General features: G+C 31.5%; 1 protein-coding gene across 1 annotated transcript; it reads right to left on the bottom strand.

The window, feature by feature from the left end:
* Nucleotides 1-344: 344 nt before the first annotated feature.
* LOC133192438 (low-density lipoprotein receptor-related protein 6-like) lies at nucleotides 345-13,494 on the bottom strand. Its single transcript, XM_061328446.1, has 20 exons — nucleotides 13,394-13,494; nucleotides 12,653-12,905; nucleotides 12,351-12,498; nucleotides 11,952-12,062; nucleotides 11,546-11,800; nucleotides 11,049-11,203; nucleotides 10,547-10,671; nucleotides 10,067-10,175; nucleotides 9,593-9,731; nucleotides 6,532-6,651; nucleotides 4,706-4,933; nucleotides 4,224-4,404; nucleotides 3,947-4,074; nucleotides 3,659-3,815; nucleotides 2,507-2,619; nucleotides 2,100-2,225; nucleotides 1,674-1,844; nucleotides 1,135-1,308; nucleotides 735-879; nucleotides 345-652 (listed from the first exon to the last, which is right to left on the bottom strand). Exons 1-20 carry the CDS (start codon nucleotides 13,492-13,494, stop codon nucleotides 403-405), a joined length of 3,189 nt encoding a protein of 1,062 aa, XP_061184430.1. The 3' UTR covers nucleotides 345-402.
* Between the last annotated feature and the right edge of the window lie 4,068 nt (nucleotides 13,495-17,562).

Here is a 17,562-nt window from a genome sequence, read left to right as displayed (position 1 = left end):
GGAATTAATTTTTGGTGTGTAGTTTAATTGTGAATAAAAATAAAGCTTTATTCAAATCTTACCAAAACTGAAGGTAAAGAAACGGTTTGAAATTGTTTAAAAACAAAGGTCAGACAGATTGACGACTCTATATGTTAAAATATAATGTCTTCGAAGAAAAAAAAATTTAAAGAAGAATACAGAAAGCCTTTAAGTTAATACATAAATATTTCTTTTAATATTTATATAACTATTGTTGTAAAAATACATATACAGATAAAGTGATCTTAAAGGGAATAAAAAGGTCACTGTCATATGTATGTTTTCTAAATAATTTAAAAAATAATAATAGAATGTTCATGAAATTCAAAGGATGACCTTGCAAGATTTTCATTAACATACAGTAGCGTATTCATTGAGTCTCTATGAAGGCTTCACATACGGGTCTGTCATTTGTATATATGTGCCTTGAGTTGTGTCTGCACAAGGACTTAGGTAATGATCATTGAAGTCTTCTGCAGGTTTTGCTGCCTTCATGTCTTCATGTTCCATCATTTCGGCTATAGTATTGTATTCTCCAGAGCTTGGTCTGTCAAAATCTCTTTGATATTCTCTGTTCATAAATGTAGAATACTGATTTCTCTCGGACATGACTGAGCTTTCGTAGTGAAGCCTGGTAAATGAAGAAGAAATCATTTTGTTTGTTTGTTTCATTTTTTTTGACAGATATCCAGTTACAAAATTTCATTACTAACCCTGTTGGCTTTGTTGTTTTCCGGAGATGAATGACTCGACACAGAAAAATGAAGACTATCAAAGCCACCAAGACTCCAAATCCTATTCCCATGTACACGTACAAAAAACTGCCGTTCCCTGAATCAGGTTTGGATGTCGATATATCTGTCAATGGTGCGATAGACAATATATAAAATACCATTTATGTATTAACATAAGTTTTGAAAATATTACCTTGAAAGGTAGAGGGAAAAAAGTAGAAAAATCATTTCCTGTATAATGCATTTGTTTTAATATGTCAAATGCATTAGAAATTGGAAAAAAAATAATGAAAATAATGTTTAACATTTTTATTTTGACTCATTCAATTATATTAACTTAAATTTAAATAATTTTTCTGAGAAAATATTTGAATCGTACAGAGACATAAACCGCTGGTATCATGATTCCAATCTCCAGTGGAATTACAGATGAGGTATTCCGGAGTGGCACGGTTGTAGTTTTCTTCACAGGAGAAGTCACATGTTTCACCAACCTTTCTACTACAATCAAGAGCTAGTCTGGCATGATGAATGGAGAACGGACATAAAATCTCTGCAGAAAAATTTAAAAGATCACGAGTGAATATACATAATTTTTAAATCTTTTTTTCATAAACCTATAAAAAGTTATTGTATATTCGTAAGTATTTTAGTTTTCTAAATTTAAAATGAATTAAAGGTTATTTTTAGGTTTGTAAAGCCACTATAGAATTATGAAAAAACGATAGTAATGCAACTATCATACCACAGCATATTTGCTGTTTAACGTTTAAAGTTAAATGCGTAGAAAGTGTGCATGTTGCTTTAGGTAATTTAATTTTACTGAGCTCAAACGGCAAGAATCAAATAGAAGCGCTTTGATGTACATTGTGTCATTATTTTAAGTAGATTTCCTATTCGAGACTTTTTCACGTTTACCTGTACAAACAAGATCAGTGTCTGGGCTCCACTGACCCGAAGAATTACAAGCGAGGGTAGTGTTCGCCATCTGTTTAAAACTCGACTTGCACTCAAACTGACATGTTTGACCAGGATAAGGAAAACATTCCAGGAAATCCATATTTATGTGAGTTGTTCTACAACTTGGCACTGAAAGATGATAAAAGTGTAAAACATTTATTGAAAATCCTGTTATTTCTGAAGAGTATTGGACGTTAAATAATAAAGTCAGAGAAAGATCATTAAAGTATTTGAAAAATATTTTTAGATTGATAAGCTATACAATAAATCGCTGGACGCCTTTAATAATGAAAAGCAGTTTTCTTAATTTAATTAAAAAAACAACTTCTCTATTAGAAAACTAGGGATATACGAGTATCAATTTAATCATTTATTAAATCTTACCTCCCGCGCAAATTGCATTATTTGGTTCCAAACTCACGTTTTCTTCACAATCACATGTTCTTCCTTCAGGAACTGGTAAGCAAAAGGTACTGCACAGACCATTCCTTACAGAGCAGCTCGTGTTTACTAGGGAAAAGTTTTACTTTAGACTTACTATAGTTATGTGACAAAAAAGACTAGGAAATTTTACAATGAAAAGAAGAAACATCCTTTCCTGGCTGTTTTTTTTATATCAAAAAGGTTAGATTGCAATAAAACGTATAATTAATCTTTAAATGTATCTTACTTTCTTCAGAGTTTGTGTTGGGTATTTTTGTCATAAAAATCATACATATGTAGCATGAAAACACCATTCCTTCTAGTTCAGATAACCTGTTATCTGTTATTCACATGCAAGCATTAATTACCATCAATGATGTCGTTAGAATAGATATCAATACTGTCAAGCCGTCCAAGCTCTGGGTGATTCTTCATAAAGGGAACTTCCGTTCCTTTGGTTTTATCAATTTTTGTTATACGTCTAAAATTTAAAAAAGAATTTGGCACGGTACAACTATATATGTAATTATAACAAGATATTTGCAAATCATTTAGAAAAGCTGCTATTTTTATAATGTATGTAAACATTGGATTATTCCCATTTATTAACTCTGTGACAACTGATCATTCAACTCTGTATTTCTATGCTCTAACATAGATGTTTTTCTTTTTGTGGATAATAATTATCTTCTCATGGATAATATATATATATATATATATATATATATATATATATATATATATATATATATATATATATATATATATATATTGGATTCAGCCTTTGCAGATTTCAACGTATTTTAATTAATGTCATCAATTATGCAAAGATGATACAATTTATTTATTTCTTCTCTTGTGAACTTACATTTCTATAATTTTATTTAATCAGAGACGAAAACATAATGTTATACGCAAATAGTCAAATGAACAGCATAATGAATTGTCGTAAAAAGCAAACGTAGGCGAAAGAATACAACTGTTTTTTGGACTACTTTTTACCTATGACACCAAAATAAATAGTACAGTTTACATAAATATTCCAAATCTATATTGAATCATTATTTACTTTTTAAAATTCAAATCCATTTATCGTGTTTCTAATTTTTCAGTTATTCTGAAAAGAAGGTAAAGTCACCATTTAAATATAGCTATGTAGACACATAAAATGTAAAGAAATCTGCCGTCACGGTAGCGCTCGCTCCGTGATCAGAAGGTCGTGTGTTCGAATCACGGCTGCGACTGACTTAAGTCGATAAAAAATAGATAGCAACTGTTCCTTCGCCAAGCTCTGGGTACTTCGAAGTGAAAGTTGCAGGTCATTCGGATAAGACCTTAAAAACCGATGCCCCGTGTCATGGTAGGCATCAATGGTCCTGAGTGCCGAGTAAAGGTCTAAATTTGAAGCCCTTCACCGGTATATGGTGACGTCTCTATATAAGTGAAAAATTCTCGAACGGGACGTAAAACAACATACAATCAATCAATAAAAAATATAACGAGATTGTTATGTATCTTACTGTCTATTCCATGCCGTATAGTACAGAAACTGTCCATTTAACACAATGTCAACAAGTTGTGCATCCTTGTCGGTCATCAAAACGCGTTGGTTTCTTCCATCGAGATCTGAGTATTCTATCGTGTTCCTCTGACCATCAGTCCAGTAGAGTCGATCAGCTAAACAGTATTGCATGTAACTTGTCATATAGAGCAGCGTGTTTAAGTTTTTTTTTCTGTTTTGTTAATTATGATTCTATAAAAAAAATATTTATCAAGCGAACATGAAAATAGAGAACTTAAAAACTAACTTTCAAAGTCCAAAGCTAAACCATTTGGGGATCCACCACTGATTGTTACTATGTATTCTTTAGAGGTACCATCCATGAATGCCCTTCCTATTTTGGAAACTTCCAAAGTCTCTGTCCAAAACAGTATTCTGAATGCAGAAGGCATTTAATATAAATAGTTAATACGGATAATTTTTCAGAGATACATACCGAAGCTGGTTTAATTATTTAAGTCTAAATAGACTCCATAATAATTTTATAAAATAATATAATATGACTATTAATAACAAATACATACCCTTTTGCTGAATATAATACAATTGCTCTTGGATTTTGCAAGTCATGTATCAATATTTTGTGAACTAATTGTGTTCTGTGTAAAACTCCAACATAACTGCTATTTGGCTGAGAAGAAATTGCCGTGAAGTAAATGTTTCCGGTCGATTGGTCAACTGCCATACGCTCAGCATAAGCAAAGCCTTGATAAAACATGTAAACAACAAACATTGCTCGATATGTTCATAAGTTTTCGTAACGGTTGTAATTATGATATAAAAAAAAAAATCTTTATAAGGTTCATTATTACATTATTTTCAATTTGTTACATTACACATACATTGACTCTCTCTCTCTCTCTCTCTGTGTGTGTTCAAAAATATTCTCAAATTTGATCCCCTAAAATAAGGACTATTAGTAAAAAAAAAAACAACACATTTTCATATACCCCCATTTTATATCAATTTTGGAATGGGCAGTAAAATATAACAAATGTTCAAATACCTGTTACAGTTGTCAAGGTTGACTGTTTTCCTTGAAGAGAAAATACTTGTACTGTTCTCGAAATTGAATTGGAATGAATTATATCCTTTGTCATTTTATCTAAAGTTATTCCTGAGGTGTGTTGTACATTGATTGGTAGTTTCACAATTTCTTCTGTATTAAAATTGATCTGTAGAATTCGTCCATGGGTGAAATCAGACACAATTATGAAGTCTGTTTTCTGAATATCTACAAATTAAAGAAAAAAAGCTTCAGACACCACAGATTCTGTTACCTCTGTTTCATATTTGGGTTTTTTTTCTCACTAAAGACGATGAGGACCAACTTACAACGAAATTGTATGAAAAACGTTATCGCCTGCATATGAGATTTATGTCTTTTTTGTGTGGAAATTTTATAATAGCAAAATTAACCTTTCATTGGGTCGTACTTTTTCTGACTTATTCATACCGATTGATGGGCCTTTGTTCTGTTTACTAAATTTGACTATGTGATCAGTACATGGACTCTCAGTGGGTGTCGACAGTGGATTCTTTCTCTTCCTAAGCATTTGAACCACCTCTGACATTTCCTGTGGTTCGTGATTTTATTTGGTTCGAACACTGTTCTTTATGTTCATTTTGCCAGTGTACCATTCTTTTTTTAACGGATAAAGATGGGAGTCATTAAGCATGTGTATTATCTTTCTTTAAAGTACAAAGTACCTTTAGGAACCTCAAAGAGAATGTCGTGGATTATTCAATGACAGTCATAATCAACTATGGATAAAAATGACTGTGAAAGGCACAAATGCATGTATAACAACTTTTGATCAGATAAGAACTGTCTTGCAAGATTATACAAAACGTAAGGTAGTCATGATTTAAAGGGATTTATAAAATATTGTGGAATTTCAAAAGATTTATTGCATGTTATTAAACGTCTTCTTAGAATTTTGTTTTAAGGGGAGAAAGGACACGTGTCTCATGACTCAATTGACAACATCATAGTCTCTGTTGATATATATGCTAAACGTTGTTAAAATAACCAGTTTTTGTGTCATTTGTTTAGCTTCAACAATTAATATAAAAATATTTATGAGTTTTTTAAGATCATGTCAATATTCACAAATTGATTGATTCACCCATCCATTTCTTTTCGCTGCCTTCTAACATACCAGTGAGTCATGTATGAATTGATCAAGTGCACGTTGTTTACACGGTCAGTTTTATTTCATAACAACAGATCACAGTGAATACATCGTGATGGATTTTTGAACCAGGAATTAAAGTTATAAATTTTGCATGTTCGGTACGTAGCAGATATTCTCTGTATTTATATTGAATTTTTCTTGCTAAAGTTTTCGTATGATGTCACAGTCGTTTTACTCATACTCGGAAAATGTATACGTGAAGCGTTTTTATTATGGTTAAAACTTGTGTCCTGTGTGATACTGAGGTAAGCATCGATAACAGTTAATTATTACGACGACGGACTTCAGTTCAATCATAATTTTTTTTTTCCAGTATGAGTTTTTTGTCTTGAAGCTGCCTTGAAAAGTGCGTAAATTATCCCACCCATATACAGTCTGAATTAAAAAAAATGCTTTAAGAAGATTAAAACATTACCAATATTCTGAAATATTTGAATGGGTACGTGTCTTCTTATTAATTATTATCTGTGCGATAAATCACATTATAGACTCAGTAATGGACCCGAAAACATGAAGAATCGAAACTTTATACAGGCACTAGACGGTGCTGTATTTGTGTGGCAATATCTTGGACTTATCGTAACTGGAAAAAATAACTATAATCAGGCTACCACTCTCAAATATAAATACTCACTACTGTCACATGACTTTTGTTCTGCTTGAAGTTGTAAACCAATATCGCATCCACATTTACTTCCGGTTTCTGTAGGAATACAAATATCATCACATCTTCCATTGAGAATTTTACAAGTGCCTACAAAATAAAAAAAATACAATACAAAGATTAATTCAGATGTTTTATCACTGAAAGAAAAAATTACACTTGGGTGATTAAGTAGTTATTACATACTGAAGATAACATGCATTATAAGGGTGCGAATTTTAAAAATATTATTTTTGCGAAGGATAATTTTTTTTTAAAAAGTACGGAAGCCCACTGAGGCTAGTTCAGAAAAAGAAATATTTCTTATTGTCACTAGTGTTTAAAATCAATTATCATTGCAATTGCACGCAAAATTTCGTGTTTAAACACAATAATCATTGCGTTTAAACGCAAAGATTGCATTTAATTGCAATGTATAATCTTTATGTTTAAAGGCAATTATTAATATAAAACCCTGCAGCGCACAATAGCCCCACGCATTATTTCTTTCTCGGATTTACGTATTAGGAAAGTGTGTATTGTCTAGCTTTATAGAATCAGCAGGAAAATTTATACAAGAGAAATAATGCCGGGCTGTAAAAGCAAAGGCAACCAAAGGACGAGACATATCCTAATTTAAACTTATTAGACCTCGATATTCTTAATGAAAGTTTGGTCAGTTGCTTACAATCACCAATCACATTTTCTCTTTTGTAATTTTTTCTTCTTTGAAACATTTTCAGCAAACAAATAGAATGGATCTTCTAAATAAAAGACCAAAGAAGAAAACAAAAGTGAAAAAATTATCCCCAACATTGCGGTTACAAAGTTTAACCCTTGTACAAAGGGGTTCAGGGAACGACTTATGAGTGTTTAAATTACGTAAAGCATGTTGAAGTATTTAGACTTCAATGTATATTCACAACCCTTACTATGGTTGCACATACAATAAACACGAGAACATAGGTGATGGAATCATATGAGATCAAATTTAAAATCAAATGAAAACAGATTGATCAATGTGTACTACCAAACTGACAAGTGCTATCAATACAATTAGTTGGGATATGTAAGCAGTTGATCAAAGACTTCATTAAGAATCGTTTACTCTGGTTGTTAGGATGCCATTGTTTTACTACAATTCTCAAAAACAGGAACAAGGTGCAAAACGACACAGACTTTGCATAGAGATATTAATCTTTGAACCAATAATCGCCTACAATAAACACAAAAACACGGGGGAAACAATAATCCAGTTATACGAAAAATGCTAAATAGGATCAGGTGGATTTGAGGAGGAATGGTCTTAAGTGCACTTTATAGACCGCTGAAACACTCTTCGCTTCCATGATAACGAATTTATTCAAAAAAAAAAAAAACAAAAACAAAAAAAACAAAAACAAACAAACAAACAAACAAACAAACAAACGGTTCTTTAAAGTGTCTGGTCCCAGTAATTATGTTTTAGCTTATTGATGTCTGGTTTTGAAACTACTGTATCATAGTTTTTAAATGCAGAACGAATCCCTAAAATGAAAGATTATTGCGTTTAAACGCAAAAAGTATTGCGTTTAGACGCAAAAGTTCTTGCCTTTAAACTCAAAATTTCTTGCGTTTAAACGCAAACTTTTGCGATTAAACGCAATGAAGATTATTGCGGTTAAACGCAATGTTTTGCGTTTAAATGCAATAATAATTGCGTTTAAACGCACTAACAAATATTTCTTTCTCTGATCTGGCCTCGACTGGCTTCCGTACAAAAGTAAAAAAAAAAAATTACAATTTTGAAACAGAGCAAACATAGACCATTAAAACATCAGAGGTAAATCAGGTGCAATGGAGAAGTAAGCATCCCCTGTCGACCAGTCTCGCCGGCAGTATGCCCTTTGTTATTATAAGGTAAACGGGAAAAGATAAGATTTTATTAAATCTAGAAAGAAAGAAAAAAAACTACTACACGTCCATAGAATTTTAGCGTCTAATTTCATGCTTCTCAATTATTCTATAATGCTCCCTTTACCCTAACAAAAATTCATTATAGTTAAGTATAAAGAGGATATTCAATGTTTTGTAGATGAATATGCTTCGCACTCTTGAAAATGTAAATCAAAATCCTGTCCCACTCGTGAAATAAATTCCATATTCATCTTCAAAACATTGAATTTTCTGTTTATAACATTTTCTTGGGAATTTGGGAAGGAAAATCAAGAGTTTTGTCGCACTTCTGATATTCTCACACTGTGAGAATACCATTTTGATATCCTTTCACACTGTGTCAGAATATTACTTTTATTCAATAAATAAATTACAGTATTTGTTGAAAATGTAATAAATAATATATATGTCACATGTAACTATTTAAGGAATAACTGTCTTATTTTTTGGATTCATGATGTGATTAATCGAGTGGCTTGCGTGATAATTTGCATAAACGCCGAAGGCGTTTATGCATAAAATTATCACGCAAGCCAATCGATTGATCATCGTCATGAATCCAAAAAATCTGAGTTATTCCTTATATTTACATGCCCCTGATTCTGCAAATTCCAGTGCTAATAGCCCCGCTTCTCTCTCTATTTGTCCCGCCCCGCACGTGATTTTTTTTTAACCGCGCCTATCGATGAACCAGTAGATTTATGTAGAAATAAAGTATTTTTACAATTTGTAATTTTATCTCGGACAAAGACATTGGAAATGTAAATATAGTTATATCAAAGTTGTCTCAAACTCTTAACTATAGTGAATAAAAGTACTTTTCAGATTTGAAATTTGTGGATTTCAGATTGTAATATTTTATGTTCTATAGTTCATACATATATATTTGTTATATCAAATAGAAATATTACTTGAATATTAACATATTAATTACAAATTACACATCATTGTTATTGAATTTAAAAGATTTTAAACATTTAAAATCTCAAAAAAATGTTCTAAACTAAGGTAAAGTTTCATAGTAAACTATAGTTTACTATAGTAAATTTTGTAAGGGTAATACCAATAACGGTATACATTTTACATTCCAAATTAGTTGTCAACAGATTACATATACCTCTCAAATCATCTTGTAGAGTTGGATCAAATACCCCAACCTCCATTGGGTTTGGAAATATATTGAAGTAAACTTCTGATGCAGACGATGTTTTGCTTGAAAAATGAATTTCCTCTCCACTTAGCCAGCCAATGAAATCCTAAAAATCATTTAAATGAGATTGGTTTCTTAATTACTATTTTTATTTTTGCTTCAAAATCTACAACATATTATTAACTTCTACTGCATGTATTCATCTACTCGTAATATTCTGTACGCATTTAAACAGTTTTTGAACTTTAAAATATTGAATCATCTCATTACGCATCAGTACATAATGCTGGCTTACAAAAAATATTTTCCAATAATTTAATTATTTCAAACATACGATATTAAACATGTATGGATGATAAAAAATCTCTAAAATAAATAATTAAAACATGGTTTTCCTAGACATATATACGTTTTTTCTTTTAAAGAAAACTTGTCAAGAACCTGGTAAATAAACAGATCTGTTGCACGAGAGGCTATGATATGACTTTTAATGTCTGTCCCGTTGGGCAGTGAACTTTTTACGAGTAGGCCACTCTCCAGCCAAAATAGCCTAAAACAGCAAAAGAAATGTTCTTATTACAAGTATTGTTCATGTATTAAGAAATGAAAAAATATTCTAGATGAAGCATTTTTAATTTCTCATGATTTTCTAATCTCCTAATAGAATTTTCCCGCCTCTGGGTATATGTAGCAAGGAACACAATGTTCCATTAGTGAAGCAAAAATTCAAATATATGAACTTCCGATAAATGAATTTGATTGTTACCAGCAAGTATACATTTCCACTCACTTAACCTTATTAGTTAATTACAAATATTATTTACTTATAATTAAAATGTATATATATTTCTTATATATGATGTGTCTAAAAATAAAAAAAAATCATAATGAAAGTTTTAAGGGTACAGTTTCAGGCAATACCTTTGACTTGTAGTGTCATATTTAAGGAACATCGGGTCATCTAAGTCAGATATAATGGTTTTTGGAGGTTTTCTGTACCAGGTTCCTCGCATTATAGAGTATGTAGTAGTTGAGATCCAGAATATCTCACTGTAGAAATAATGATGAATACTTTTTATAAAGAAAAAAAAAACAAGAATACTGTATTATACTTTGGTGGTGAAGTTTTAGAACTGAAAGTTTGTATAAGGTCATATACGCTGTGTAGCATCACAGATTTTCGTGCATGGTGTTTTGAGTCACAGGATAATTTTATAATAGAACTTAAAATGAAAATAAAAAATAACTTTATAAAGAAATACAATCGAACACATAGAAATTAAAGCATAAACAGCTTTAATCCAATCATATATATGTTTTCATAAACCCCAATACAAAGTTTCTTCAATAAACCTATACAGATAAAGAAACAATGGATATGTTCAACTTAGTGAGTTAATTAATATTAATAAATAGTTGTTACAAACCCATTAATTGCGTCAATCGTAAGTGATATGGGTTGCTGAAGGTTGGTGTAAACTGTTGAAGCAGTTCCGTTGTTAAGAGAAAAAGTTCTAATTGAAGACTGGTTAGGTTCAATCCAACCAAGCAAATTAGAAATCCAATCATAATTTAGATCTAAAAGGAAAAAAAAGAGAAATGGTTGTGGCTTTACATGACATTTCCAGCGCTATCGAGAGATATGGAAATGCAAAAATCCCCGTTAGTGCATCATTTTAATACCAAAAGTTTCTTAGGTGCGCAAAAGAGCAATAAAGAAATATCATTCCAACAAGTAGCAAGACCCTTGAAAAAGACTTTATAAATTGCATAAAAGCAGTTTTATATATATTTTCTTCTTTCCTTAAATCAGTTCCTTTGTTCCTGCTTCGACATCATGTTAAGAAGACCTTCTTATCGAAAAACACCTTCATTCTAAATTTCCTTTATGTGAAAACTCAATTTAATATTTTAGCATACCTGTTACGGGATTAGTAGAAAGAAGAGTTGAATAACGTTTCGTAAAAATGTCTAGTGTGTATATTTCATTCCTTTTGGCGTCAGCGAAGTAAATCATTCTTGATTTTGCGTTCATGGCAAACGTTGTCATTATTGCTGTAGGAATCTGAAAATATGGAACCCTCTCTGCTTGCCCGTTTAATGCTCTGGTATCCAACATATAAAACACAGTGGCATTATTTACGATGATTCCCTTGTCATAAAACCAGGATCTCTCTGAAATAAAAGTATAAATGACACAGACCAACAATAACATTTATAATACACAATATATAAATTGAAGAAATTGCATTTTTTGTGAAGGGTGGGGATGGGGGTGTCACAAATGTGTTTGACATATATGTATTTATAATTATACGTTACATACCAATGCAAGAAGAACTATCAGTTCCAAGTACATATCCTTCAGCACAGAGGCATTTAGGACCTGATGGAGTGTTGACACAGATGTGCTGGCAATACTGAAGAAAACATGGATCTAAAGAAGAAGTAAGTGAAATGCATTACCGACTTATTATATTTACCATAGAAACATTCAGATCTCAATATCTCATTAAGGAAAAAAGGAAATTCACTGTTTATGGTTATTTGTAAATGATTTATCTGTATAGAATATTCATTGATGACCGACAAGACAATCACAAACTTACAGGGTACCAGGAAACAGTCAAACTACTCAATATACACGTAATAAGATAAAATATCGAAACATTATCAACTTTATAATTAATTTGAATTTTTGAATATATATAATTGACGTAGCTACCATTCAGAGTTTTGTTGGTTTCCCCATCATAAATGGCTAGAGTAAATGGATCGCCGATTTTTAATGAAACATCATACAAAACTTCTCCTGAAGTAACGTCAATACCCACAAGCTTTCTTCTACTAAAGCTAACACTGTGTATCACATTCTGTCAATAGATAATCTCATGACTGTACCAATACGCTTCCATACTATCAAATTTTACAACATTTTTGTAATAATATCAGAACAAGGGAGAATGCAACAATTCATGAATCCAATTTTTTCTCGAATTTTTATTCACCCCAGAAATAAAACAATACCTCAAAGTACTGTATCCCGGTGAGAGGTATATCAATCATACGTCTCAGAACTCTTCTGTTGGACCCATCATAATCACAAACCTCCACTGTTTCTCGACCAAAGTCAGCCCAATACAGCAGGTTATTTTCAGTGTCCGTGGAAAGGGACATTACTCTTAACAAACTACTGTATATGACAACAGATCTTTTCTCTCCATCTAAGGATGCTTTTTCTATTCGACCATTCGGTGAGTTCTCGGAAAAGAATAGCAATCTAGCATACAAGATGATAAAAGCTAAAGGCATACGTATTTTTGTTAGATGTGGTATGTATAAGAGACATAATGCCAACCTTAAATTACACTAACCCAAGAAATATTTCCCTATACCTTAATATTTTTTGTTACCATAATGAATGTTACTCTCATGGACAAGCAGTCCTAATCACCCTCCTGTCATCAAAAAGAACTAGTTTTATCATATACATGTACTTGTTGATATCAATAAATTAAAAAAAAAAAACAATTAAAAAGAGTACGTTTTATTCAAAACATTTTTGGCACATAATGATAACCTTTGTTGTCGGATAAACATATATCCAAATTCATACGTCTTTGTATTATTAAACGCATGCCCATCCTCATGTAAGTATAAAGAAATTCATTCCAATAATCATGGTGATATGAACAATTACCCATCCGTCTCCTCGTTGACACTTATAATCTCAAACCCATCTTCATATTAGTTATCATAATTACATACCCATCTTCAGGGTCCAGTGCCAAGCCCTCTGGCTGCTCCAAGTGTTTATCAATTATAATTTTGTACATTGTATTTGTATTGTTCATATCCAGAGATTTCATAGCTATCCAGTTGAGAAATCCATCGCACCAATATAGATTGTTTGATAGATGATCAAATGCAATCTGGCCAAAAGCATACGACTTTCCACTGAATACCAATGAAAAGGTTAAAGATTCATTCTGCCAAATACTGTAATTGTTAACTGCATAGATTTCCCTTCCGGCGGATAAGAATAAGAGTTTATTCCTAGGATCAGCTGCAATGCTTGTGATCTGTGTGTTGATTGGTGTCAACTCAAATGGGATCGTGGTAAAGTGATCCGATCCTAATGTTGGTATTTTTGTAATAGTAGACAGTGAAGCATTATTCCACACTCCCAGAACGATCCCTCTATCGTCAGCTATACAGGTACCTTTCAGATAATTTATATTGATGCATATTAAAGTTAAAAATACACGTAATATACCTAGTTGTTTTACTATCAGTACCAATAAAAAAAATCGCAGAAATTTGTTTTTCCTAAAAAGTAAATAAAACGAATCGAATTATCAAACAAATTAAATTTTTTGACGATCTGTAGTTATCGAAACTTTTATTTGTCATTTGGTTTAACTATTGAAATGATATCTACATACTACTTAAATACTTTAAATTTTGCTTAAAATCACCACTTCTTTTTTCCAAAAATACATAAAAAATACTTTCTCTTAATCCATTGATTTATTTCTAAATTCAAATTCAAAGTCATATTTATAAATGACATTTAAATATATTTCTTTCTGTCTTACTGACTTATTTCTCAATTATTTCACTAAATTAAAAAAGAAAATAGTTTTCCAAATAATGAAACATACTATTCTAACTTACATTGGCCTCGAAATTCATGTAGCAAGTAAACATACATAAGCAAACATCTGAACGCCATTGCCTTGTTTGTTACTTTACTAAATGATCGCCAGTGACAAGACAACGTAGATAACTATTTTTATCGTGAAAATGTGTGTGTAATAATTTTTGTTATTGTAAAATGTGATGAACATCAAACGAAGTTTATTTGTCCATTATTAGTGGGTTAATTTATGTAAAAAGCTTTCGATGACAATCACTTTCAGTTTGAATGAGGTTAAAGTAAATCAATGCTAATTTTTTTTTAGTAAAGAATGTAAGGGGGTATATTTACATACAACTTTGTGAAAAGTTATTAATAACCAAGACAAGTATTTGAAATTTCTAAAATAGGTGGTAGTGCTTAAGGTATTCAATGTACAATGAAGGGATATTGAAAAATTCATACTTGACTGATTACACACGAGGCGGTCATTTTGCACTATAAATGTATTTGAAGAGTTATCTACCCTTAGCTAAAAGAAGAAAATTTTAATTTTGTAAAGATATCTGTGGAAAATTCATTTTATTTCATATTTTAATTAAGAGAGTGTTCATGCATATTTTTCATCAAGAGATTGGTATGAAGTTCAAATTACTTTTTACAATATCTTACTATTACATGCGCTGCCCGAAGATTTCAATGTAAACTAATTGGACAATCATCAAAATTAAGTAAATTCCCTTTGTGGAGTATATTTATTTTATACACTTTCAAAATTCTATCATGGTTAAAAATATCGGACCATTAAATTATTATGTATAAAATATGGTCGTTATACATTTGTTACCTTAAACAACTTTATTTAGAGTGAAAGAATATCTGAAAAGGTGCTGAAAGTCTGAAACTATAGGTAATAATTAGAACTCTACAAAAAGGTGTTCTTTTTAAAATAACTAAATTATTGTATTTTTATACATGTATATGCCTAATCCACTTCATCGTCCTTTTTGACTAATAACTTTAGATTTTTTTTCTGAAAAGAATGTCTAAAACAATTTTTTGTCATAAAAAAGATATTTTATTTCTAATATAAATGTTCCTATAATTAGACAATTAAAATAAATCGCCAATGTCTGAAATAGGGAACAAATTCAATGAATCTTATAGTATATATATTTTTCTGCTTTCTCTGTTAAAACAAATATCATTGAGGCCTAAATCAAATCTTTTAAGATGTTTTGATCAGTATATTTGATTGGTTTCAGCGCCCATGGTTCACTTTGATCAGATAACAATATGTTCCTCTGGCACATCTAAAAAAGATAAATTTAGTTCAATCCAGATCTGTGTGGAATACAGTGACATCTTTTCTGATGACATTCGTGACTATGTATAAATGTTTTAATGAATAAAAAGTATAACAGCAACATAACTTAATTTTGCATTTATATAAAGTTTTGTCATCCTTGTTTGATAACAAAGCGTCTGGAATTTTTGATAGTAATTAGGAAATATTACACGGTTTCAGCAATATAGTTTGACTATTTGACTCCTAATTTTTATTTATTTTATTACAACAATACTCGTATATATTAGACTTTCATGTAAATTAGTTGAATCTGATTCGTCAGGAAACATTTAATTTAAAAAAAAAAAACCACTTTTACCATTTGAATAATGAAGCCACGCCTTCCAACATAGCAACAGTTGAAATTGAATGACGATGGGTGCCATTCCAAAAAAATATTGACTGCGCAGAATTTATGCGCGCAAGGTAATATGTATTTTAAAATAACATTTAGTATGATATGATTAATACTGCATGTAGTTGAGTGTAACTTTGAAAATGTTCACCTCTCGAAATCCATTGTCGATCTCGGCTGCGCCTTGGTTGACAATGGTTTTCTTTGGGTGAAAATGTTCAATGTTACACTCAACTACATGTAGTATTTATAATAACTTTGTGTGTTTATGAAGGATTGTATTATCCTAAGAGAGAGTAACACAATGCAAATAAAGCGTACAGTGACTGTATTATCCTAAAAGAGGGTAACACATTGCCAGACAATGCATACAGTGACTGTATTATCCTAAAAGAGAGTAACACAATGCAAATAAAAGCGTACAGTGACTGTATTATCCTATGAGAGAGAGAGAGTAACACAATACAAAACATACAGTAGCTGTATTATCCTAAAAGAAAGTAACATTATGTAAAACAAAGCATACAGTGATCGTATCTTAAAAAAAAGACTAACAAAACGCGAAATAAAGCACACAGTGATTGTAGTTTCCTATTGATCGATTGATTGTATGTTCTTTTACGTCCCATTCGAGAATTTTTCACTCATATAGAGACGTCACCGTATACCGGTGAAGGGCTTCAAATTTTGACCTTTACTCGGCACTCAGGGCCATTGAGCAGTGAGGGATCTCTATCGTGCTAACGCCTGTAGTGACACGGGGCCTCGGTTTTTAAGGTCTCATCCGAAGGACCTGCAACTTTCACTTCAAAGTGCCGAGCGCTTGTCGAAGGAACAGTTGCTGCCCATTTTTTTTATCGCCTTCGTTCAGCCGCGGCCGAGATTCGAACTCACGACGTCCCGATCACGGAGCGAGCGCTCTAGCTACCTACTGAGCTACCGTGAACGGTGATTGTAGTATCCTAAAAAAGTAACACATTGCTAAACAAAGCATACAGTGACTGTATTATCCTAAAAGAGAGTAACACTACGCGAAACAAAGCATACAGTGACTGCATTTTCCTAAAAGAGAGTAACACAATGCAAAACAAAGCATACAGTGACGATATTATCATATTGATTAATATTATGTCACCCCAACCGAAGTAACGATGATATATTGATATTGTTGCAAATACAGTTTTGTCTGGAAATATTCTTGCAGATACCTTGGACAAGCTTAATTAAACTGATTTATTGAAATATTGCTTACTGCAATTCATAGAATGGAATACATTGAATATTGAATAATTGATTGATGAAAGAACGAGTGCACTAATGGGCCCCGGAAAAATGTGGGAAAAAATGAAGAATCAAATTAAGCACAATTTTTCATCTCATATCATTAACTGAATTCTAAACCATAAGATTCAACAAATTTTATCATAAATATACAAAGAGCAAAGCCATACAATGTGGTAGGGGTCAGCCGACATTCGCGATTTTCTATAGTAAATCAAGAACGGTCATTCATTTCAAAGCTTTTGTTTACTGTCAGCCTAACGTTGTACAAACTTGTGCGAATGACAAAAGACGCATTATACAATTGTAAAACT

The sequence above is a fragment of the Saccostrea echinata genome, unplaced genomic scaffold (genome assembly GCF_033153115.1).
Source record: "Saccostrea echinata isolate AGI-Se365-2 ecotype Australia unplaced genomic scaffold, CSIRO_AGI_Sech_v1 ptg000025l, whole genome shotgun sequence".
NCBI classification, from domain to species: Eukaryota; Metazoa; Mollusca; class Bivalvia; order Ostreida; family Ostreidae; genus Saccostrea; species Saccostrea echinata.
The sequence above is the reverse complement of the archived record's forward strand: the minus strand, read 5'-3'. Positions and strand labels throughout refer to the sequence as shown.

Excerpts from the sequence above, each read along its gene's own strand:
- LOC133192438 (XM_061328446.1), bottom strand. The coding sequence starts at position 13,494 with ATGAAATCTCTGGATATGAACAATACAAATACAATGTACAAAATTATA. Across the intron at positions 11,801-11,951 it reads TGATAGTTCTTCTTGCATTG|AGAGATCCTGGTTTTATGAC; the intron begins GTATGTAACGTA and ends CTTTTATTTCAG. Across the intron at positions 10,672-11,048 it reads TTGACGCAATTAATGGGTTT|ATATTCTGGATCTCAACTAC; the intron begins GTAACAACTATT and ends TTCTACAGTGAG.